At 62.9% G+C, this 22,070-nt stretch overlaps 2 protein-coding genes across 2 annotated transcripts; one reads left to right on the forward strand and one right to left on the reverse strand.

Moving 5' to 3' along the window:
• The first annotated feature begins 12,217 nt into the window (after positions 1-12,217).
• On the forward strand, positions 12,218-18,088 carry EPS8L3 (EPS8 signaling adaptor L3). Its single transcript, XM_061442530.1, has 18 exons — positions 12,218-12,222; positions 12,344-12,417; positions 12,499-12,563; positions 12,666-12,821; positions 13,480-13,629; positions 13,729-13,805; positions 14,260-14,369; positions 14,464-14,528; positions 14,610-14,724; positions 14,824-14,888; positions 15,010-15,084; positions 15,204-15,352; positions 15,453-15,665; positions 15,746-15,842; positions 15,956-16,060; positions 16,133-16,212; positions 16,889-17,021; positions 18,071-18,088. Exons 1-18 carry the CDS (start codon positions 12,218-12,220, stop codon positions 18,086-18,088), a joined length of 1,752 nt encoding a protein of 583 aa, XP_061298514.1.
• Positions 18,089-18,801: 713 nt separating this feature from the next.
• LOC133262993 (glutathione S-transferase Mu 1-like) lies at positions 18,802-21,577 on the reverse strand. Its single transcript, XM_061442531.1, has 9 exons — positions 21,499-21,577; positions 21,282-21,424; positions 20,542-20,617; positions 20,383-20,447; positions 20,223-20,304; positions 19,479-19,579; positions 19,282-19,377; positions 19,083-19,193; positions 18,802-18,982 (listed from the first exon to the last, which is right to left on the reverse strand). Exons 1-9 carry the CDS (start codon positions 21,575-21,577, stop codon positions 18,887-18,889), a joined length of 849 nt encoding a protein of 282 aa, XP_061298515.1. The 3' UTR covers positions 18,802-18,886.
• Positions 21,578-22,070: the final 493 nt, after the last annotated feature.

Below are 22,070 nucleotides of genomic sequence, written 5' to 3' on the forward strand. Positions count from 1 at the left end.
GGTGGGAACCGGCACCGGATCAGCCCCATGGGCACCTGAGCCAAAGGCTGCAGGGCCAAGCCAGGCTCTTACACACAGCCCCAGTACCAGGGCTTTGCTCAGCCTCCATGGCCCGGTGATGGTCCCCAAGGGTGCCCCCATCACTCACACCTGGGAGCACCCGGCTGCAGAGAGGACCCCAATGGGTGGGATCAACCCCTCCAGCTCTCATGTCCCATCCGCTGTCTCCATGTCCCCAGGCCCTCCCTGGGTCCCCCATCCCTGCTCATGGCCCTGCAGCAGCAGCAGCAGCTCGGCCACATCTGGAGCTGATTTTCCATGCAAAGCCACATTGGCCTCTGGGATGCCAAAGCCGCTCCGGGAAAGCCGGCGGGAGCGACGGAAACAGCCCGAGGGCTGGCTCAGGATGTGGTGGCTTGACCAGGAGGACAGTGGAGCTGGAGGGGGGCAGAGGCAGGAGAAACCTCCCCCATGGCCGGCCCAGAGCCAGCCTGGCCGTGGCCCTGGGGATGCGATTACGCGGAGCTGGAAGCATGTCCTGCGGGATGCAGGCGCTCCATGAGCTCACCCCCACGTGCCTCCGACGAGGAAGGAAAAGAGGAAATTTGTCTGTTCCTATTTTCTCTTCAAGAATAACCTTTCCCCAGGCTTTTCCTAAGGACCCACAGCACCAGTGACCCGTGCAGCCCGAGCCATGGGGATGGACACGGGGACGTTGCTCCCCAAATCCATCCCTGCCTCAGCCCAGGGGCACAGCCACCCCCTGAAGGCCACCCTAAGCAGTGGATGGAGTCGTCACCCTGCACCTATGGGTGCTGCACCCCCGCCAGCAGCACCCATTGCACATCCTGGGGGCATGTAGAGGCAAACTGGAGCTGGTGTTGGGAAACGAGGGCAGGGGAAGTGGGGTTTGGGGTAATGAGCACATCCGAACCGTTTGTGGTTTCCACATCCCACCCCCGTGGTGATGTCCCCAAGGGCTCGACACAAGGAGGGCTGGATCCTCATCCCAGGGCTGATGCCGGAGCCATCGGAAGATGCAGGAAGAGGAATGTCAATTGGAAAGAAGGAGAGAGCGGCACAGTGTGGGATGGAGCCCACCTCCATCCCCAGGGATGCCAAAATCCCCCCCTGGCTGCCGCGAGGACCTGGCCAGGACTGGGAGCAGGGACCTCGCAGTTACCCCAAGCTGCTGGAAAGACTGGGTCTGGTGAGGAGCAGCAGCACCAGGATCTCCTCCAGGAGGTGGATGTAAGAAGAGATAAAGCTCAACCGCTACCAGCTGCTGGCTCCTCTTTGCACAGCGCCCAGCACAGGAAGCGAGCAGGACCCGAGCTGCTGTTGCAGTAGAAGATGGATTGGGATTGGGATAAGAGCCAAACAAGCTTCCTCCATCCCTCCAGAACCTTTCTGCTAAGCCAGGGAGGGAAATTTATCCCCCCTGGTATCAGGACCAACACTTGGCGGCTGGTTTCTATCAGCTCTCAGGGCTCACCCTGCACATGCAGCCGAGCAGGATGCGGCCGAGCATCAGCCCAGCATCAGCCAAGTGATTTTCCCCTTGGAAAGGGAAAAGTGGATCCGGGTTTGCTGCAGGGCTGAGCAGGAGGATGAACTCAGTGGGCTGGATGACGGGGCTGCTGGCGGCGCTGCTCACCCCACACATCCCCAGGGTGCTGCTCTTGGGATGCTTTCCCCCGATCTCCACACATTCCAGCCGGGACTGGGTGCTGAGTCACCCGATGATGGAGGGACAAGGAACAAGGGACCATCCCATTGCCTGATCCGCTATGGAAGGAAAGGAAGGAAGGAAAAGCACTTGGAGCCCTCATCTCCCGGGCACCCTCATTAATGGGACACGTTCATCTCCAAGGCACCCTTAATGGGGCACCCTCATCTCCTGGGCATCCTTGATCTATGGCACCCTTAGCAATGGGACACCCCCATTAATAGGGCACCATCATTAATGGGGCACCCTGATTAACGGGACAGCCACGCTGGGACCCATAGTCCCGCCACAGTGATGAGGGTGCCCAAGAGATGAGGGTGCCCTCATCTTAAAGGGACCCATAATGGGGCACCCTCATCTCTTGAACCCTCATCCTCAGGCCATCCCTACTCCCATGGTACCCTTAGTAATGGAGCACACACAGTACTAGGGCAACCCCACCTCTGGGGCACCCTCGCCTCAAGCACCCTCATTTCAGGGGCTGCAGCATCTCTGGGGCACCCTTATGAACCAGGCTCCCATATTAATAGGACCAGCTCATCTCTCAAGCACCAGTATTAACTGGGCATCCTCATTATGTGGCACCCTCCCCTCCAGGACACCCATCCCTTCCAGAGCATCCCCCCCAACTCCCCCTGTGCCCTGTTTTGGCATCACGTATGGGTGCTGCATCCCTATGGAGCACCCCACAGGGATCAGAGCCAGAAACCTGCTGTGCTTGGGGAAAAAAGAGGAATATTTGGGTTTCCTTCCTCCATAGGAATGGGACGGGGGGTCCAGAGCCCTGCGGAGCCGCTGATTCACTTCTCTCCCTGAGCATTCAGGGCAGGGTTTGGTCTAGCCGATACAGATGCTATCTGGGGCACTTTGTATCCCGGTTTCCTCCCGGCAACAGCGAGGGATGAGTCAGAAATCCAAAATAAAGGCAAATAGACTTAAAAATAAAGGGAAGCAAAGGCAAAACTTCCCCCCCCCCCTTCTTGTAAATAACGACAGTGCAGCTTGTGCCAGAGCTGCTGGATGGAGCTGCTGGATGGAGCTGCAGCCAGGGATGGATGCTCTTCCAGGCCAGATCCTGCAGGACTTTGGGGTGCTGGCACCACCAGCTCAAGGGCAGGTTCTGTTGGGATGCATTCCCTGCTCCATGCCCCTGCAGTGGGTGCATTAAGCACCGAGCACCGCTCCTGAGGCGCAACAACCCCGTGCTGGCCTTCAGCAGGATCTTGGCAGGGTGATGGGCTTACTCAGGCTGGAAAAGAGCCGCCTCTTTCCAGGAGGAATTTAACCCCTCCAGCCCTCTCCTTCCCTCCTCACTGTGCCCACCCCATGGGGAGCATCCCTTCTCCTCTGGAGCGATGCAACCGGTTGCTCTGCAGCCCCCTCCATCCCTCCTCACTGTGCCCATCCCATGGGGAGCATCCCTTCCCCTCTGGAGTGATGCAACCGGTTGCTCTCCATGCCCCCAGAGCAGTGGGGCAGGTGGGTGGCCCAGCGCAGGCAGCTCGTGGTGACCACCATGGGTTGGCCCGGCGCTGCTCCTGCTCCTCACCACGGCCACAGCTCCCAGCATCCCAACCCGGGCTGTGCCAAACCTGACCCCAAAGCAGCACCGGGGCCACTGGTGCCTCTTCCACGGCCGGGGCTGGGGCCAGCTCGTGGTTAATGAACGTTATCGAGCTCTGGGCTGAGCGTGGTGCCGGCCCCGTGGGTTGTGTGAAGCTGTTTACAGCCCCCAAACCCCCCCCCCCCAAGGGCCCTTGGTGACGGGGTTTGGCAGGAGCTTGGGCTTACTCAGGCTGGAAAGGAGCCGGCTCTTCCCGGGAGCTGAGCTTTAACCCCTCCAGCACCCCAGGCCCCAGCTCAAACGCATCCTCCCAAGCCCCTTTCTCTCGTGTGGGGCCCAACGTGGGTGCTGGTGGGTGCTGAGCGCCCCAGGAGGTCGCCCAGGACCTTCAATCCTATTCCAGCTGTTCCGCATGCTGGGGCTGGGCGTATCCTGGTCCTGCCCAAGCAGCAAGATGCTGCTTGAAAGTGAAAACAAAAGGGGAAAGTTGTAAATAACCACAGCAAAGAGCCCCAAACTCCCTGAGGCGTGGTGGTGAGGTGGTGGTGATGGTGAGGGTGATGGTGAGGGTGAGGGTCATGGTGAGGGTGAGGGTGATGGTGAGGGTGAGGGTGAGGGTGAGGGTGATGGTGATGGTGAGGGTCATGGTGAGGGTGATGGTGATGGTGAGGGTGAGGGTGATGGTGAGGGTGATGGTGATGGTGATGGTGAGGGTGAGGGTGAGGGTGAGGGTCATGGTGAGGGTGAGGGTGATGGTGATGGTGAGGGTGATGGTGATGGTGATGGTGAGGGTGAGGGTCATGGTGATGGTGAGGGTGAGGGTGATGGTGAGGGTGAGGGTGATTGTGATGGTGATGGTGAGGGTCATGGTGAGGGTGAGGGTGATGGTGAGGGTGAGGGTGATGGTGATGGTGATGGTGAGGGTGAGGGTGATGGTGATGGTGATGGTGAGGGTGAGGGTGATGGTGAGGGTGAGGGTGAGGGTGATAGTGATAGTGAGGGTAATTGTGATGGTGATGGTGAGGGTCATGGTGAGGGTGATGGTGATGGTGAGGGTGAGGGTGATGGTGAGGGTCATGGTGATGGTGATGGTGAGGGTGATGGTGAGGGTCATGGTGATGGTGAGGGTGATGGTGAGGGTGAGGGTGATTGTGATAGTGAGGGTGATTGTGATGGTGATGGTGAGGGTCATGGTGAGGGTGATGGTGATGGTGAGGGTGAGGGTGATGGTGAGGGTCATGGTGATGGTGATGGTGAGGGTCATGGTGAGGGTCATGGTGATGATGAGGATGGGACCCTGGGGAGTGCCGCTGTGGGGGCTGAGCCACCACAGAGCAGGGCTTTCCCCTTGATGTCCCTGGGAAGGCAGAATCCGGCTGCTTTGGTGTTTTTCTTTATGGCAATGGAAGCTGACGTTTCCAAGCAGAGATTCCAGCCCTGGCTGGCAGGAACAAGAGAACAAGAGCTTCCTCCATTGACATCCCCATCTGCCAGCAGCTGAGGCGGCTCAGAGATGCTCTGCTCCCTCGTATCCCGTAAGAGGCCTTCCCATCTCCAGCCCTTGCTGAGGAGGCACCTGGGGACCCATAGGGATGAGTTAAAACCAAAACCACCAGTGAATCACCTGGCTTTGCTATCCCTTTGCCTTTGCCATGTCCATTGGTGGCACAGCCAGCAGACACCTCCCAAAGGCACCAGCTTTCAGCTGGATTCATCCTGAAGATGCTGCCTGGAGTTTGCAGATAGGAAGAGACCAGAGAGCCAAAGAGCTGTGGATGCTCCTCTCCAAAAGCTTCCACAGCAGTTTTAGGAGCTGATCTACCTCTTGGTGGCCAGCAAATGGTCTTGGACAGCCCCATGTCACCCAGGCCACCCGTCCCTCCTGGGGTCCAGAACAGGGTTGGATAGGATGAAGAAGGGGGTTGAATGGGATGGGCAAGTCAATGGTTTCTGCTCCCTGAGCAGCTTCCCACAGGAGCCAAACAAGGGAAGGGCAGTTGTTTTCCATTGAAGTATTTAGTGGTGGAAAGGGGTTTCCTGGTAGGAAACTGTTGTCTTTTATGGGAAATCCCCCTGTTTGTGTCCCAGTAAGTCCTGTGCTGGTCTGGAAGTGGTGATGGGGACTTGGGGCACATGGACCCCATCCCATGCCTACCATGGGCACGTGTGGGAGATGCCACCTGAAGGCAGGAGCGAGCAGGAGGTGCGGTGTTGCTTCAAGAACCTCAGGACCCTGCTCCAGTTCCCCCTTTTCAACCCCCTTTCACCCAGTTCCCACCCCAGGGTCGGAAGAACCCGAGACACCGTTGAGGACACATCCGGTGACGTGAGGAGGAACCCACCTCCCGCAGTGCCCACGGAACCTCCTGCCATGGCTTCACACGCAGCCCATGGCGCCTCTGCCCCAGCCACTCGCTGCCGCTGCCCTTTCACAACTTCCCCTGGAGGTTTTCCATCAAACAACGCAGCCGGCGCCCGTGCCCAGCAGCACGCCCTGTGCCCATCACCGCCACCTCCGGTCATGGAATGGTTTGGGTTGGAAGGGACCTTAAAGCTCCTCCAGCTCCAACCCCTGCCACGGGCAGGGACCCCTTCCATAGAGCAGCTTGCTCCAAGCCCCTGTGTCCAACCTGGCCTTGAACACTGCCAGGGATGGGGCAGCCACAGCTTCTCTGGGCACCCTGTGCCAGCGCCTCAGCACCCTCACAGGGAAGAGCTTCTGCCTTAGATCCAACCTGAACTCGCCCTGTTTCAGTCTGAACCCATCACCCCTTGTCCTATCACTGCAGTCCCTGATGAAGAGTCCCTCTCCAGCATCCTTGTAGCCCCCTTCAGACACTGGAAGCTGCTCTGAGGTCTCCACACAGCTTCTGTTCTCCATCCTGAACAGCCCCAATGTTCTCAGCCTGGCTCCACACAGGAGGTGCTCCAGCCCCTGAGCATCCTCGTGGCCTCCTCTGGCCTTGCTCCAACAGCTCCATGTCCTTATGCTGGGGACTCCAGTGGGGTGTCCCCGTCCCCCCCCCAGACCAGATCAATCCCAGCACCCACGAGGTGTCCCTGGGCCTTGACTCATCTCCCAGAAGGAAACTGCTGCCTTTTTTGGCTGCAGGCTCCACATTTGCCCCAGCTCAGCATCATGTGCTGCCATCACCCCATGGGCCCCTCCCCGGCTGCTTTCAGCACACCCCTGCACAGATAAGGGTGAACATCCCTGGGAACACCATGGGTTGAGCAACTCGAGCCCATCCGCTTCCCACTTCCCCTTCTCCATCATGGCCCCAGGTTCCATATCTAACAGCAAATCTCAGCACCATTGACAGTGATGGGTTTGGTCCCCAACCAGCTCCATCCCGGCAAGAAACTCCCCTCCTTTTCCTCCAGGGAAGAGCTGGGGCTCCTGGGCTTTGCCAAGCTCCCTTTGCTGCTGTGCCAAGCCCCACTTGGGTCCCTCAGCCTCCCAGCACGAGGGATTTGGTGGCTGAGCTCTGCTCACCCCTCGACTTGTGGGCTTTTAGGGATGAAGTTCCAAGAGCCAGATCCTGCTGCTAGAGAGGGTGCTGCTCTGGCAGGGCACGGTGGGAAGCTTTTGGGTTAGGTCCATCCATGCTTTGAGCAGTGAGGGTGAGGAGGGAAGGGGTAGGAAGCAGGATGGAAGCGCAGCACCAGGGCGATGGAGACTCCAGCTCTTCCCATGGGGGCATTCATCCCAAATGCCCAAAGCGGAGCAGGATAAACCCCATTGCAAGCTCTCCTTGGGATCCCCAGGCTGCTCAGGCTTCCCTGCACTACACAGCGGGGATGAATTCCCCACCCTGGATAGGAACCCATCCACAGGCAGGGATGACTTCGGAGGTCCCTGCCCACCCCCTTGCCCTCTCCCATTCCCCAGCCCCATCTCCTGGCACCCAGAGCATGGGAGAGCCCAAGCAGCAGCTCCGGCGCTTCCCAGGCTGTCCCAACCCACCCCACACAGGCTGCAACCTGCTCCCATCACCTCTAATTAAACCCATGTGCTCCCGGGGCCCTTCCAGCTCCCAGCGCCCTTCCAGCTCCCAGCGCCTCCGGAATTCCCCCGGGGATGCGGCCGGGCTCTGCTGCCGGGATGAGACATGGGGGGAGCAGGGGCGGCCACCAGCGAAAGGAGCTGAGCTGTGCAGGATTGTGCCCATTCCCCACCACCTGCGAGAGCCTGGAGAGGGGCTTGGGACAAGGGATGTAGGGCCAGGCCAAGGGGAATGGCTTGAACCTGCCCGAGGGGAGGCTGAGCTGAGCTCTGGGGCAGAAGCTCTTCCCTTCCAGCCCAAACCTTTCCATGGTTCCATGAGATGTGCCGTCCCGGGGCTCCTGCCCTGCCTGTGGATGTGGTGACAGCTCAAGGCCCTCCAGCAATGGGAGAAGGGAGCAGGTTAAAAGCCAAGGGGGAAGCTCCTGGGGTGCTGCTTTCTGGAAATGCTTCATGGATGTCACCGCGGGGCTCAGAAAGCCCCAGAGATTTCTTCCTGTTCCTCTGAAGAGATGGGGTTTAGCAGTCCTGAAACCAGGATAAACCGGAACAACAAGGACCGGGATGTGCCATGGAGCTGCTGGCAGCAGGCGGGGGGTGGGACCCTGAGGGGTGCCTCTCTTGGGGTGACTCCAAGGGAATTCCCAGGGAAGGAAGGGGTTTGGTGGCGGCACCGAGCCGGGGCCTCTGGGAATGGTGAAGGGTGAGATGTGGCCCCCACAGCAGAGGGACCCCACGGTTGCCTTGGGCATGGGTCTGTGATGTCTCCCTGCAGTGACCATGCCAGGATGGGACCCAGGTCCAGCACCCACGGGAGCATCCCCCAGGCACCCACCTATTCAGTGGAGAGGGGTCTAAAACCACAGGCAGGGATGGGATGCGCCATGGACCAAGGGGGACACAGGCAGGCAGGTGACAGCAGGACATCACTGAGCATCCCTCCATCTCTTCCCCTGGGTCACCCCAAAACAGCAGCTTAGATGGGACACCAGCTTGTGGATTTGGGTGTCACCAAGAGGGACATCCCAACCCTGGTGCTGTGCCATTCCATGCCATTCCTCCAGCCCAGGGAGACTGATCCAACACTCTCCCAGCCCCAAGGGGTTAACCCATCCCAGCGGTAGGTGGCAGGTCCGGGTGCACCGCGGTGACGTGGGGTGGTTTGTGCCCTTGGCCGGCTCCCAGCACCCGGAGCCACAAGCGCTCTGAGCAGCACCATAGGGAGCCACGTGTCCTCTGTGGTGCCAGGGACCCCCAGAGCTGCCCCATAGGCCTGGGGTAGGAGCTGGTCCTGCAGCCCTGGTGCAGGGATGGAGGGATGGAGGGAGGGATGGAGGGAGGGATGGATAGAGGGGTGGATAGAGGGATGGATGGAGGGGTGGATTGAGGGGTGGATGGAGGGTTGGATGGAGGGATAGATGGAGGGGTGGATGGAGGGATGGAGGGATGGATGGAAGGGTGGATGGAGGGATGGATGGAGGGATGGATGGATGGAGAGATGGATGGATGAATGGTGAAGGGCATCCAGTTGTGTTCCCCCCCTCTGCAGCACCAAAGGGAGTGCAGGATGGGGCCATTTCCCTCCCCAGAACAGCATTTTGGGATCCACTCACTGCTTTAGCCCAGTTTGATGCTGGGGGTGGCTAAACCTGAAATGGCTTCAGCATCCCTCGGGGCTGGAGGGGTGGGAAAAGGCTCCGAGCCCCTTCCTGGCTCTTCCCAGGGGTTGGTGGCTCCTGAGGACTTCCAGAGCCCGGAGAGGGGTGAGGGGACAGCCGGGGCTGGGGGGCACATGGAGGTGTCACCGAGTGGGAAAGAAACCCAGCCGGGCCCTGTGCAATGTCCCTGCAGCCCTTCCCAGCGTACCCAGTGCGGTGACTGGGAGGAGCTGGGAAGGGGAGGGCCGAGCCCCCTGTCCCTGCGCAATGGTGCCCATGGGCCCGGGTGCTGCCGGGGGTGGGATGCAGCCCTCCCACCCCCGCGGGGGCCCTAAAGAGCCGGGAAGGAGCCGGATTCCTGGAGCCTGACGCAGCCCCAGAGCCGCGGCCACGCCTGGGGAGGCAGCGGGATGCGGGTGGGGAAACTGAGGCACGGCCGAGGCAGTGCGATGGGCGCCGGGGTCACCCCGGGACACGGACTGGGTGCTGCGGGCACCCCGGGGCGCACAGATTGGGGTTCACTTGTGTTAATGGGGGTCACAGGGACTTCGCTTCCTCCCCCCAGCACCCCCATCTCTGGGGACCGTCAGCGGGAAGGATCCAGGCACCCGGAGTGTCACCGAGCTGCGGATGCCGCGGCACCCCGGCTCCCGGCCCCATGGCTCCCCATAGGGAGCCCTGCACGCCGTGGTGGTGGGATGGTACTGGGTGAAGTGGGAAGCAGCACCCTGCAGCCGCCCAGCACCCTAAATGGATGCCAAATGCCATTTAAACCCCTTCCGGAGCAGGATGAGGACCTTCCCCTGCCTCCCCCCTCCCACAGGAAGGATGCCCTCTCCCTAAGGAGGAGGAAACAGGGGGACCATGTCAGGGGACCCCCCCAGTTCCCTTCCCCAGCAGTATATCTACTGGGGGGTGCTGTAACCCCAAACCTCCCATGGGGGACACACAAAGCAGCAGCCACTTGTGTGTGTCCGCTCCTATAAGCGTCCCCAGTGGCAGGGACCACGCTGGGGTCAGCGGTGGCAGCAGGACCTGGGCACATCTGGGACCCTGCACATCTGGAGCCTTATATATGGGGGGGGAGCCGCACTTGTGGGGCCAGAGGCGATGTGGGGATCTACTGTCCCCTGGTGGCCGCAGGTGGCCACTGCACCCTGTTCGTACGTGCAATGGGGAAACTGAGGCACGACTCCAAGCCCTGCACCCCCCTCCCGGCTCCTGAGGGACATTTCCAGCACCCCCCCGTTTCCTTTACCCCCTCGGTTCTGCTCGTACCTGCTCACCGATGGTCCCCAAACACCCCCGAAGGTGCAGGATGAGGGGGTGCCCCCGAGATGGAGCCGGTTTGTCTGGGAAGAGCATGGAGATATGGGTCAGCCCAGGTGCGGTGGCCTGTGGGGAGCGGGGGGGCACAGACAGGACCCTGCATCCTCCTTGGGGACACGGTGGTCACAGTCCATCACAGCCCCCCAGGAGGCCAAAGGACCAACACAGAGAAGCCAAAAGGCTCCAAATGAACCCCAAAACCCGGTGCTGGGGGACGACAGAGCCATGGATACGACCCCAGGCCAGGGGCAGCGATCCCATGTCCCCCATGGGGGCAAGACCAGGGCCAGAGAGGTCCCTGATGCTCATGGGGGTGTCGAGGGATGGGGATGGGGAAGGGGGGGACACCCAGGGCTGGGAGTGACTGCCCATGGCAGGGGGTTGGAACTGCAGCACCTTAAGGTCCCTTCAACCCAGGCCGGGCTCTGGTGCCACGGTCAAGAGCATGGAATGGTCCCAGCAGCAGCACCAGGGGTTTGGGATGAGCCCAGGTTTATCTGCCAGGCCCAGGCCCAGAGGTCTATGGGATGGGGCTGGGTGCTATGGAACAGGATTGGGTGCTGTGAGACTGAATTTGATGCTACGGAACAGGACTGGGTGCTATGGGACGGGGTTGGGTGCTATGGGATGGGGCTGGGTGCTATGGAACAGGGTTGGGTGCTATGGGATGGGGCTGGGTGCTATGGGAGAGAATTGGGTGCTATGGGACGGGGCTGGGTGCTATGGGATGGGGTTGGGCGCTATGGGATGGGGCTGGGTGCTATGGAACAGGATTGGGTGCTGTGGGACTGAATTTGGTGCTACGGAACAGGATTGAGTGCTATGGGACGGGGTTGGGTGCTATGGAACAGGATTGGGTGCTATGGGACTGAATTGGGTGCTATGCGACAGGGCTGGGTGCTATGGGACGAGGCTGGGTGCTATGGGACGGGGATGGGTGCTATGGGATGGGGATGGGTGCTATGGGATGGGGCTGAGTGCTATGGGACGGGGTTGGGTGCTATGGGACGGGGCTGGGTGCTATGGAACAGGGTTGGGTGCTATGGGAAGGAACTGAGTGCTGTGGGATGGGGCTGAGTGCTATGGGACGAGGCTGGGTGCTATGGGACAGGATTGGGCGCTATGGGACTGAATTGGGTGCTATGGGATGGGGCTGGGTGCTATGGGACGAGGCTGGGTGCTATGGGATGGGGCTGGGTGCTATGGGACAGGGTTGGGTGCTATGGAACAGGGCTGGGTGCTATGGAACAGGGCTGGGTGCTATGGGATGGGGCTGGGTGCTATGGGACAGGGTTGGGTGCTATGGGACAGGATTGGGTGCTATGGGACTGAATTGGGTGCTATGGGATGGGGCTGGGTGCTATAGGACAGGGTTGGGTGCTATGGGACAGGGTTGGGTGCTATGGGACTGAATTGGGTGCTATGGGATGGGGCTGGGTGCTATAGGACAGGGTTGGGTGCTATGGGACAGGGCTGGGTGCTGCCACCCAGGACGTCACCAAGGCTCATCCCCCCCTTTGTCACCGCCCTTTGCCTTGGGGCAGATGCCGTGGGGAGCAAAGAGCAGGCGGGTGCGGTGCCGACGTCAGGGCCGTGCCACGCTCCCGGGCGCGCTTCCCAGAGCTGATCCCGGAGGCACCGGGGTTGGGGTGAGCGCGGGCACCCCGAGAGCGGGACCCCCCCGAGGGGCACGGCGGGGGGGGTCCGGGTGCTGCGAGGGCCCCATGGGGCTGGGACTGGGGCCATGGGGGGGGGGGGGGCTGGGGTGATGCCACCGTGCCGAGGGGGGGGTGCAGGTGGCGGGGGACACCCCCGGGGTGACGCGGGGACCATGCCCAGCTCAGGACCCCCCGGGAGGATCGAGCCGCCCTCGCTCCCCCCCCCCCCCCCCAAGGATGGGAGACCCCTTTGGCGGCTGGAGCAGCCCCGCGATGCGGTGAGTACCCAGAGGGTGCGGGTACCCCCTCCTTGGGGACCCCCCCACCACCACCACCCCGGGGGCTGTGGGGCAGAGGGGACCGCGCTGTGGGGCACAAAGTTCCATCGGTCCCGTCTAGGAGGGAGCACGAGGACAGCTCCCCCCTGCGCCACTCCAACAGCTTCGCCCGCCCCACCGGGAAAAGCATCTACAGTGAGTGCGGGCAGCACCCAAACCGTCACCCCAACCCCGGCCCCACGCTGTCCCCATCGCTCACCCCACACCTCCCTGCAGACCAGCGCAAGGGCTACGGCCGGACCCTGCTCCAGCCCCAGAGCGATTTCCAGCACCACGTCGAGGTGGGAGCCCCCCAAAACCCCCTCAAACCGCGCCGGGGGGTGGTGGGGGGTGCCCCCCGCTGACCCCCATTGCCGTGTGTGTGTCCGTCCCCCCCCCTCCAGCACCTGCTGACTGCGCGGCTGGACGGGGACCTGCGCAGCGCCTGGGACTGCGTTGCGCGGCTGCGGGCGCTGGAGGCGCAGGGCCGGGTCTGGGGGCAGGATCTCATCCTGCAGGTCAAGGACCAGCAGCTGGTGCTGAGGGATGTGGAGAGCAAGGTACCTCCTGCACAGGGCACCCCCAGGGATGGGACCCCCCCCACCATGGCCGGGGCACCCAGCTTGGCCACAGCACCCACCCGCACCCAGCACCCCCGTAAATCCACTTGTCCCCCAGCAGCTCTGACATCCCCATAACCCCAGCACCCCCCTAATGGCCCTTTGCACCCCTTTGGCCCCAACACCCGCTGCAGTCATCGCGCCCCATTAACCCCAGTACCGCCTTTCACCCCAGCACCCACATCAGCCTTTCAACACCCCCCTGCACCCCCAACCTAGCACCCACCTCGTGTGGCCCTTGACACCCACCCTGGCACATTCCACCCCCTAAATCCGATGCTTCCCCAGATCTGGCATCCCCCTATCTCTGTACCCCTATATTTGCCTGCCAACATCCCTAACACATCTGGTATCCCCATATTTGCCCCCCAACATCTCTAACACCATATTCAACCCTTGCATCCCCCTACCCCTCTCACCCCTCTTCCCCAGCCACCCCCCAACAGCCCCCCAAAAGCCTCCTATCCCCCCCGTTGTACCCCCCTAACCCTGCCACCCCCATTATCCCCCATCGCACCCCTATAGCCCCTGCACCCCCTTGGCCCCAGTGCCCATTCTGGGGGGGGGGGGGTGCTGAGCACCCCGTGTCCCCCCGCAGGAGGAGCTGGACGCCTACCCCCTGGGCAGCGTTCACGGCTGCTGGACCACGCCGGCCATCGGCAGCTACAGCTCCGTGCTGGCCATCACCGTGCAGGAGCAGAGCCCCCCCGGCACCAGCGTCCTGCTCTTCCAGTGCGAGAGAACGGGGGTGAGCCCTGGGACCCCCCCCCAGCACACACCATGGGGCGGGGGTTAACGGGGGGCAGCCCCGGGCTGTGCTGGGGTTGATGGCGCTGGGTCTGCGCAGGCAGAGGCGCTGAGGAGCAGCCTGGAGAAGCTGGTGAAGCAGTGCAAGGAGGAGCAGAGGAGCCTCTATGGGCACAGGTAAGGGGGGCTCGGGGGTGTCCACCCCGTCCCTGTGACCCCAAAGCTGACCCCCCCCACATGGGGGTCTCCATGGGGAGAGGGGATAAGCTCAAAGGGTGCTGAACCGCTCTGCCCTCCTGGGGGGTGAACCCCCACTTTTGCCTCGGTACCCCAGCTCCTGGCTCATATCCCTGCCCCACATCCCCATAGACTCAGCCCCCTTCCCACCCCCTCCCCACGGGCACAGTCCCCCCCATGACCACCATGCCCCCTCACACCCCTGTATCCCATCCATGGCCTCCATCTACCCTCATCCCCATGGACACAGCACCCCCCTACAACCCCATCTCATGGACACAGCTCCCCCCCCCCCATGACCCCATGCCCTCTCCCCCGCCCCATATCCCATCCCTGGGCTCCTTCTCCCCTCAGCCCCCCCTCAGCTCCCCCTTTCCCATCCCTCCTTGCCCAGGAGCAGCCGAACCCCCCCGTACTCGCAGGGTTCCCCCGTGGCCCCAGACCGATGGGAAAACACCCCCAAGCTCGATGCCCCCGTGTCCGACCAGCATGGGCTGGACCACGGTGAGTCGGGGGGGGCTCTGCAGTGCCTCTGTTTCCCCATGGGGAGGAATGGAGGTGATGGGGGGCAGAGCTGGGACCCTCTGCTCTCACCCAGGGCTGATGGACACCCCACGGACCACCCCCTCGAGCCAGGTCATGTCCGAGGTGGACCGGGATGTTGTAAGTCCCATCTCCCCCCTCCAATGGGGACACCCCAGTGTTTCCCCACAGCACCCACCGGGTCTCATCCTGCTCCCATAGGAGGTTCTCAACCATGTGCTGAGCGACCTGGAGCTCTTTATGAACCGGGTGAGGGCAGCCCTGGGCATGGAGAGCACCAGCGACCTGAAGAAGAAGAAGAAGAAGAAGAACAAAGGTGATGAGGAAGGGCTTGGAGGGGAGAGCAGCGTTGGGGGGGGGGGGGGGGATGGGGGGTCCATCCCGGTGCCAGCCCCCCCTTTTCTTCCTCCTGCAGCCCTGCCCTCCATGAGTGACTACACGGACTTCTTCCAGAAGGTGAAATACGCCCTTAACCTCTTGGTAGGTCCCATAGGGCTGGATGTGACCCCACGGCTTGTGGGCATCCCTGGTGCGTCCTTAATAAGGGGTTCTATGGGGCTGGGGGGGGCTCTGTGGGATCACCCTCACCCCCTCCACACAGGGGCGGACCCACCAGCACGTGCGGGAGCCGGACCCCCAGGAGCTGCTCAGGCTCATCTTCACCGCCCTCTCCTTTGTGAGTGGCCCCCAAAGCGGGACCCAAACCCCCCCTAGGGGTGCACAGGGTGGGGATTGCTGTCACCCCCCCCCCCCCCCCCCCATCCTGGGGGTGCTGCTCCAGCCCCATCCCCGCAGGTCCTCGCCCATTGCCCCAACCCCAGCCTGGCCCCATCGGTGGAGGCGCCGCTGCTGGTGCCCGAAGCGCTGGAGCTGCTGGAGAGGAGCTTGGACCACGACAACTTCCGCACATGGAAGAGCCTGGGCACGGCCTGGAACAGGACAAGGTGGGGGCCAGCGCCACCAGCACCGAGGTTTAGGGGGGGTCCAGCCTTGGTTTGGGGATCACGGCACCCACTCGGCTTCCCCCCCCCGTGCCCGCTGCAGGGCAGAGTACCCCGACAGCGAGCTGGTGCCCCGCTACATCCCCGTCTTCTCGGACGGGTGGTTGCCCCCCCCCATGGAGCAGGTACAGCGTGCAGGGGACCAGGACATCCTATCGCCCGCCTCCGTGCCCCCATCCCACAGCCCACACTCGCCCTTCTCCCTGCTCAACGCACAGTCACCGGGCACCGGCCGCAGGGACAAACCTGGCCAAGCGTAAGTGGTGCTGAGGGTGCTGAGGGCATCAGCCAGCCCCTGGATGGATGCTCATGGTCCCCCATCCTATCCATCTGCAGGGCTCCCTCCCCTGGGCAGGGGCTGGTCCGAGTCCTGTATGAGTTCCAGAGCAGGAACCCGCAGGAGCTGAGCGTCAGGATGGGGGACACGCTGCAGGTAGGAACCAAGGAGGGGGTCCCACCATGGGTGCTGCTGGGGAGGGTGGAATGGGGACCCGCACCCTGCATGATGGGTGCCGGAAGGGTCCCCCATTGTCACCGTGCACCCAGGTCCTGGACCAGCAGAGGAGGTGGTGGCTGGTGCAGGACGGCCGGGGGGACAAGGGCTTCGTCCCCAGCAACATCCTGGAGCCCCTCTGGGGGGGGCACAGCCAGGTGGGTGCCCCCCGTTCCCCTCCCAGCGCCAGGAAGGGGCGCAGGGGTCTCACCCCGTGTCCCCCGCTCCAGACCAGCCCCCCCAGCCTGCACCCCGACTCCCCCCCCGCCGAGGTGACGGCCTGGCTGCAGGACAAGGGCTTCTCCCGGATGTAGGTGTAGCCTTGACCCCCCCAGCTGACACCCAGCAACCAACGTGGGGGCTCCATTGGGGGGGGCCGAGCTCTGCTCACCCCTTCACTGTGCATCCCCCATCCCTCTGTCTATCCGCCTGTCCATCCATCCCTCCCTCCTTCTCTCCATCCCTCCCCTCATCCCTTCCATCCCTTCCCTCATCTCTCCTTCTTCCTTCCTTCCATCCCTCCCTCCTTCTCTTCATCCCTCCCCTCATCCCTCCCTCTTTCCTTCCATCCCTCCCCTCATCCGTCCTTCTTCCTTCCTTCCATCCCTCCCTCTTTCTCTCCATCCCTCTCCTCATCCCTCCCTCCTTCCACCCACCCCTCCCTTCATCCCTCCCTCACTCCATCCCTCCCCTCATCCCTTCCATCCCTTCCCTCATCTCTCCTTCTTCCTTCCTTTCATCCCTCCCTCCCTCCCTCCCCTCCCCTCATCCCTCCCTCCCTCCATCCCTCCCCTCATCCCTCCCTCCTTCCATCCACCCCTCCCTCCCTCCCTCCATCCCTCCCTCCATCCTTCCCCTCATCCCTCCTTCCTTCCTTCCTTCCATCCCTCCCTCCCCCCCCCCCCCTTCATCCCTCCCCCCCTCCCTCCCTCCATCCCCCCCCTCCCTCTCCCCCCGTCCCCCTCCCTCCCCTCCGGTCCCCGCAGCACTGTTCGGTGCCTGGGGGCTCTCCGGGGGCAGCAGCTCCTGCAGATGAGCGCTGCCGAGCTCCGCGCCGTGTGCCCCGAGGAGTGGCGGCGCCTCCACTTCAAGCTGTCCTCGGCCCGCGCGACCCTGGGGGTGAGGGAACCCCCATGACCCCCTGTACCCCCCACAGCCGCCGGCATCCCCCATAAACCCCTGCACCCCCATAACCCCCTGCACCCCCCACAGCCCCCGGCATCCCGCATAAACCCCTGCACCCCCATAACCCCCTGCACCCCCCCCATAACCCCCTGCACCCCCCCTAGCACCCCTGCATCCCCCCATAACCCCCTGCACCCCCCACAGCCCCCAGCATCCCCCATAACCCCCTGCACCCCCCACAGCCCCCGGCATCCCCCATAACCCCCTGCACCCCCCACAGCCCCCGGCATCCCCCATAAACCCCTGCACCCCCATAACCCCCTGCACCCCCCATAGCCCCCGGCATCCCCCATAGCCCCCTTGCACCCCCATAACCCCCTGCACCCCCCATAGCCCCCCGGCAACCCTCATAACCCCCTGCACCCCCCATAGCCTCCGGCATCCCCCGTAACCCCCTGCACCCCCCATAGCCCCCGGCATCCCCCATAGCCCCCTTGCACCCCCATAACCCCCTGCAACCCCCATAGCCCCCGGCATCCCCCATAACCCTCTGCACCCCCCATAGCCCCCGGCATCCCCCATAGCCCCCTTGCACCCCCATAACCCCCTGCACCCCCCCATAGCCCCCCGGCAACCCTCATAACCCCCTGCACCCCCCATAGCCTCCGGCATCCCCCGTAACCCCCTGCACCCCCCATAGCCCCCGGCATCCCCCATAGCCCCCTTGCACCCCCATAACCCCCTGCAACCCCCATAGCCCCCGGCATCCCCCATAACCCCCTGCACCCCCCATAGCCCCCTTGCACCCTCATAACCCCCTGCACCCCCCATAGCCTCCGGCATCCCCCATAACCCCCTGCACCCCCCATAGCCCCCAGCATCCCCCATAAACCCCTGTACCCCCCACAGCCCCCTGCACCCCCATAACCCTCTGCATCTCCCATAAACCCTGCACCGCCCATACCCCCCCTGCATCCCCCATAACCCCCTGCACCCTCCCCCATTGCCCCCAGCATAGACCGACCCCTTCCCCTTCCCTGCAGATGGGCCCCACGGACTGACCCCCCATGGATCCCGAGCACCCTCAGGATGGAGCCCCACAGGCACTGCAGGATTGGGGGGGCTGGAGGGGGGCACCCCAACCCCCCCAGGGGTGTCCCTCCCAATCTGACATCCGCTCTTTGGGGGACAGGTCCCCCCCAATGACACAAAGCTGCTGGGACCCCCGCACTGTGCCACTGGGCTCTTGGGGACCCCCCCAAGGGAAGTGGAGGGAGGGGGGGGCACCCCACAGTGTAAAGTGCTTCGTATGGGAAATAAAGAGGGTGATGGCAGTGGGGTGTGCACCATGCGAGGGGGGGGGGGAGGCACAGCAGCACCCAAGGGACACCTCTGGGTCCCCATCATGGGCAGCACCCACCAAACAATGCCCAAAGTGGGGGCATGGGAACCCTTATAGCCCCCTACAAGACAACGGGGACACCCACAGCCCCCCCTCCAGGAGCAGAAGGAACCCCAGAGCCCCCACTCTAAGGGCATAAGGACCCCCAGAGAGCCCCCACTACGTGCATGAGGAACCCCACGGGGCTGAGCTTCTGCCCCCCCAGACCAACCCATGCCAAAGGGGGTGACAATGGCCATGGGGCAGGGATGTCCCCACTCACCCCCATGCTGGGGGGACAAGCCCGGCGCCCCCCACCCTGACACCACAGCACTTGGAGGGCTCAGGGTGCCACAACTAAAGCACTTTATTGTGTTGGAGGACCTCAAATCAGCACTGCCCACTCCCCCGCCCCCCCCAATGAGGGTGCTGGGAGGGGTCAGGTGAGCACCCCCCCTCCTAGCCCCACACCGAGCCCCTACTCCTTCTTGTTGCCCCACTTGGCCATCTTGTTGTTGATGGGCATCTTCAGGAAGCGGCTGGACTTCATGTAGGCAGCCACCTTCTCCAGGGCCTATGGAGGGGGGGGCAAAGGCAGCATGAGGACCATGTCCCAGTGGGGCACCCCCAACCCATGGGTGTCCAAAGGTGATGCCCGGGGTGTCCCTGCTCACCCCAAAGCGGTCCATGAAGTCCTTGAGGTTCTTGAAGGGCTCCAGGCACTTGGGCTCGAAGATGCGGTTCTGGTCCAGCACATCGAACATGAGGAAGTCCACGAAGGTGAGCTGGGGACAACGGGGTTGTGGTGAGGGCCAGCGTGGGGACAGACCCCCCCCCAGCACCCACGGCCACCCCCCGGAGTCCCGGCTGTACCTTCTCGCCTGCAAACCACTTCCTGTCCCCCAGGAAGGTGGAGAAGAGCTTCAGCTTCCCCGGGAGCTGCTCCAGGTAACCCGGCTTGAGCTTCTCCTGCAGGACACAGCGGTGGAGAGGAGCCCCCAGGGGACCGAGAGCCCCTGCCCCACACGGGGACGCCGCCGTGGGGCACCCAGCGCCGTGGGGGCACTCACGAAGTCGGGGTTGTAGCAGACCATGACCAGGCTCATGCGGAAATCCATGACCTGGTTCTCCAGCATGTCCACGCGCAGGATCTCCTCATCCGTCTCACCGCCTATGGGGGGGACATGAGTGCTGCGTGGGGGCCCCCACCCCCAAACCCAACTCCAAGGCCAAGGCCAACCGCAACCCAAGTCAATCCCACTCCAAGTCCAACCCCTCTCCAAGTCAATCCCAACCCAAACCCAACCCCACTTCAAGCCTAACTCAACCCAAGCCCAATCCCACTCCAAACCCAACCCAACCTAAATCCAAGGCCAAGCCCAACCCCTCTCCAAGTCAATCCCAATCCAAGCTCAACCCAAATCCAACCCAACCCAATCCAAGCCCAAACCCAAGCCCAACCCCCCTCTAAGTCAAACCCAACCCAACTCAAGCCCAACCCAGCTGAAGTCCAAAGCCAAGCCCAACCCCTCTCCAAATCAATCCCAACCCAAGCCCAAGGCCAAGTCCAACCCCTCTCCAAATCAATCCCAACCCAACCCAAGCCCAAGGCCAAGTCCAACCCCTCTCCAAGTCAATCCCAACCCAACCCAAGCCCAAGGCCAAGTCCAACCCCTCTCCAAATCAATCCCAACCCAAGCCCAACCCAACCCAAGTCCAAGTCCAAGCCCAACCCCTCTCTAAATCAATCCCAACCCAATCCCAACCCAACCCAACCCAAGTCCAAGCCAATCCCACCCCATCCCTGCACTCACACATCTTGTGCTTGCGGGCGATGTAGCGCAGGATGGCGTTGCTTTGCGTCAGCTTCACTTTCCCATCGATGAAGTAGGGGAGCTGGGGGGCCACTGGGACATGAGGCCACACCCCCCAAAACACCCCCCAACCACCCCCCCCCCCAGCAACACCACCTACATTGGGGAAGTCCAGGCCCAGTTTCTCCTTCTCATTGATCCACTGGCTCTTGTCATAGTCAGGAGCTGGAAGGACATGGAGGGGTTTGGGGGTGTGGGGTAGCCCCATGTATACCCAAAGGCCTGAGGCTGACATGTGCCCCCTCTGGCCCCCACTTACCTTCCCCGCAGCTGTAGAGCTTGTCCTCATAGGGGGTCTCTGTGTACTCCAGCAGCAGGCGGATGGCGTGGGCCAGCTGGGGGGGGGGGGCAGCGATCAATGAGACCCCCCCACATACACCCCCACATGTGGAAACTGAGGCACGGACTGGGGAGAGCTGCAACCCCCCCACGAGCCCCCTCCTAAGTGCATAAGGAGTCCCAGAGCCCATCCTGCAAGACCATGGGGACCACAGAGCCCCCCCTCTAAGTGCATGGGAATCCCCCCCCAAGCAGAGGGAACCCCAGACCCCCCCCCCCGCAAAACCAGGGTGACCCCCAAAGCTCCCCCCAAGTGCATGGGAACCCCCCCCAAGCAAAGGGAACCCCAGACCCCCCCCCCCCGCAAAACCAGGGGGGCCCCCAAAACCCCCTCCAAGAGCAGGGGGCCTCCCACAATCCCCTCCGGGCGCAGAAGGAACCCCAGAGGACCCCTCCAAGTGCATGGGGACCCCCCCTGTCAGACTCAAGGGACCCCTGCACCCCCCCCCCCCACGCCAAGTGCAAAGATCCCACCATAGCCCCCCTCTAATAGCAGAGGGACTCCCAGAGCCCCCCATTAAGTGCACGACGACCCCCACGGTGCCACTGCAAGAGCATGGCCCCCCCCCAAGGAGGAACCCCCAAAGCCCCCCTCTAATTGCATGAGGACCCCCCTTTAAGACTCAGGGGACCCCCAGAGCCCCCCCCCATGGCGCTCACCCCGCGGATGTCCCAGTACCCCAACACCGCCATGGCCGCGCGCTCGCTCCTCCCGTACCCCCCCCCCCAACACCGCGGGAAAACGCCCCCTTCCCGCGCCAGCCTGGCCACGCCCCTTCCGCGAGGGCCGAGCCCCGGGTGGCCTTAAAGGGGCAACGACCAAAGTGGGGCCCACCCCGGCTCCGCTGCTTATCTGGGTGGGGGCTGCGGCACCCACCAGGCTCCACGGGGGTCACTCGTGCCCTAGGGGGGAACCCGCAGTCTGCATTAGGGTTCCTCAGGCATGGGAATGGCATGGTCCACCCCTTAACCCCCCGATTCTGCTGTGGGTCCCTCCTTAACCCTCCTACGTGTGTATTGAGCCCCCCCTTGACTCCCCAGGTCTATAGGGGGGCCCTCCTTAGGCCTCCCTAACCCTTACCCTAACTCCTAGCTCTATCCCTAACCATAGCTAACCCTAACCCTTAACCCTAACTGTAACCCTCCCCAAAGATGCACTGCACACATGGAGGTTTAGGTGAATTGCCCTGCTAATGGGGCTGTGCTGGTGTCCCCTGGTCGTAGGTGATGCCCACCAACAGCTTTCTGCCTTGGCATCTCAGGTCCCCTGACTAAGTGGTCAATCACGGATGATGCTGAGCACCCGCTTTATTGCTCTATCCACCAGCATGTTATGGGGCTTCAAGGCTTCTGTCGCCTTCAAATGGTGCTTGCTGGTGTTCTCTGATGGGAGGAGTGGCTGCGATCCTACATCTGTGTGTGTGCATGCCTTAGTACCGTTGTGGGTTG

Source organism: Pezoporus flaviventris, unplaced genomic scaffold, assembly GCF_033815535.1.
Source record: "Pezoporus flaviventris isolate CSIRO_AGI_PZ_B2104156 unplaced genomic scaffold, CSIRO_AGI_Pfla_v1 ptg000228l, whole genome shotgun sequence".
Taxonomy (NCBI): Eukaryota; Metazoa; Chordata; class Aves; order Psittaciformes; family Psittacidae; genus Pezoporus; species Pezoporus flaviventris.

Coding starts and splice junctions, on each gene's coding strand:
- LOC133262993 (XM_061442531.1), bottom strand. CDS start 21,577: ATGCCATTCCCATGCCTGAGGAACCCTAATGCAGACTGCGGGTTCCCC. Junction 20,448..20,541: donor GCTCTACAGCTGCGGGGAAG/GTAAGTGGGGGC, acceptor ATGTCCTTCCAG/CTCCTGACTATGACAAGAGC. Junction 20,305..20,382: donor TGGGCCTGGACTTCCCCAAT/GTAGGTGGTGTT, acceptor GTGGCCCCCCAG/CTCCCCTACTTCATCGATGG.
- EPS8L3 (XM_061442530.1), top strand. Junction 12,418..12,498: donor CACCGGGAAAAGCATCTACA/GTGAGTGCGGGC, acceptor ACCTCCCTGCAG/ACCAGCGCAAGGGCTACGGC. Junction 14,529..14,609: donor CCGAGGTGGACCGGGATGTT/GTAAGTCCCATC, acceptor CTGCTCCCATAG/GAGGTTCTCAACCATGTGCT.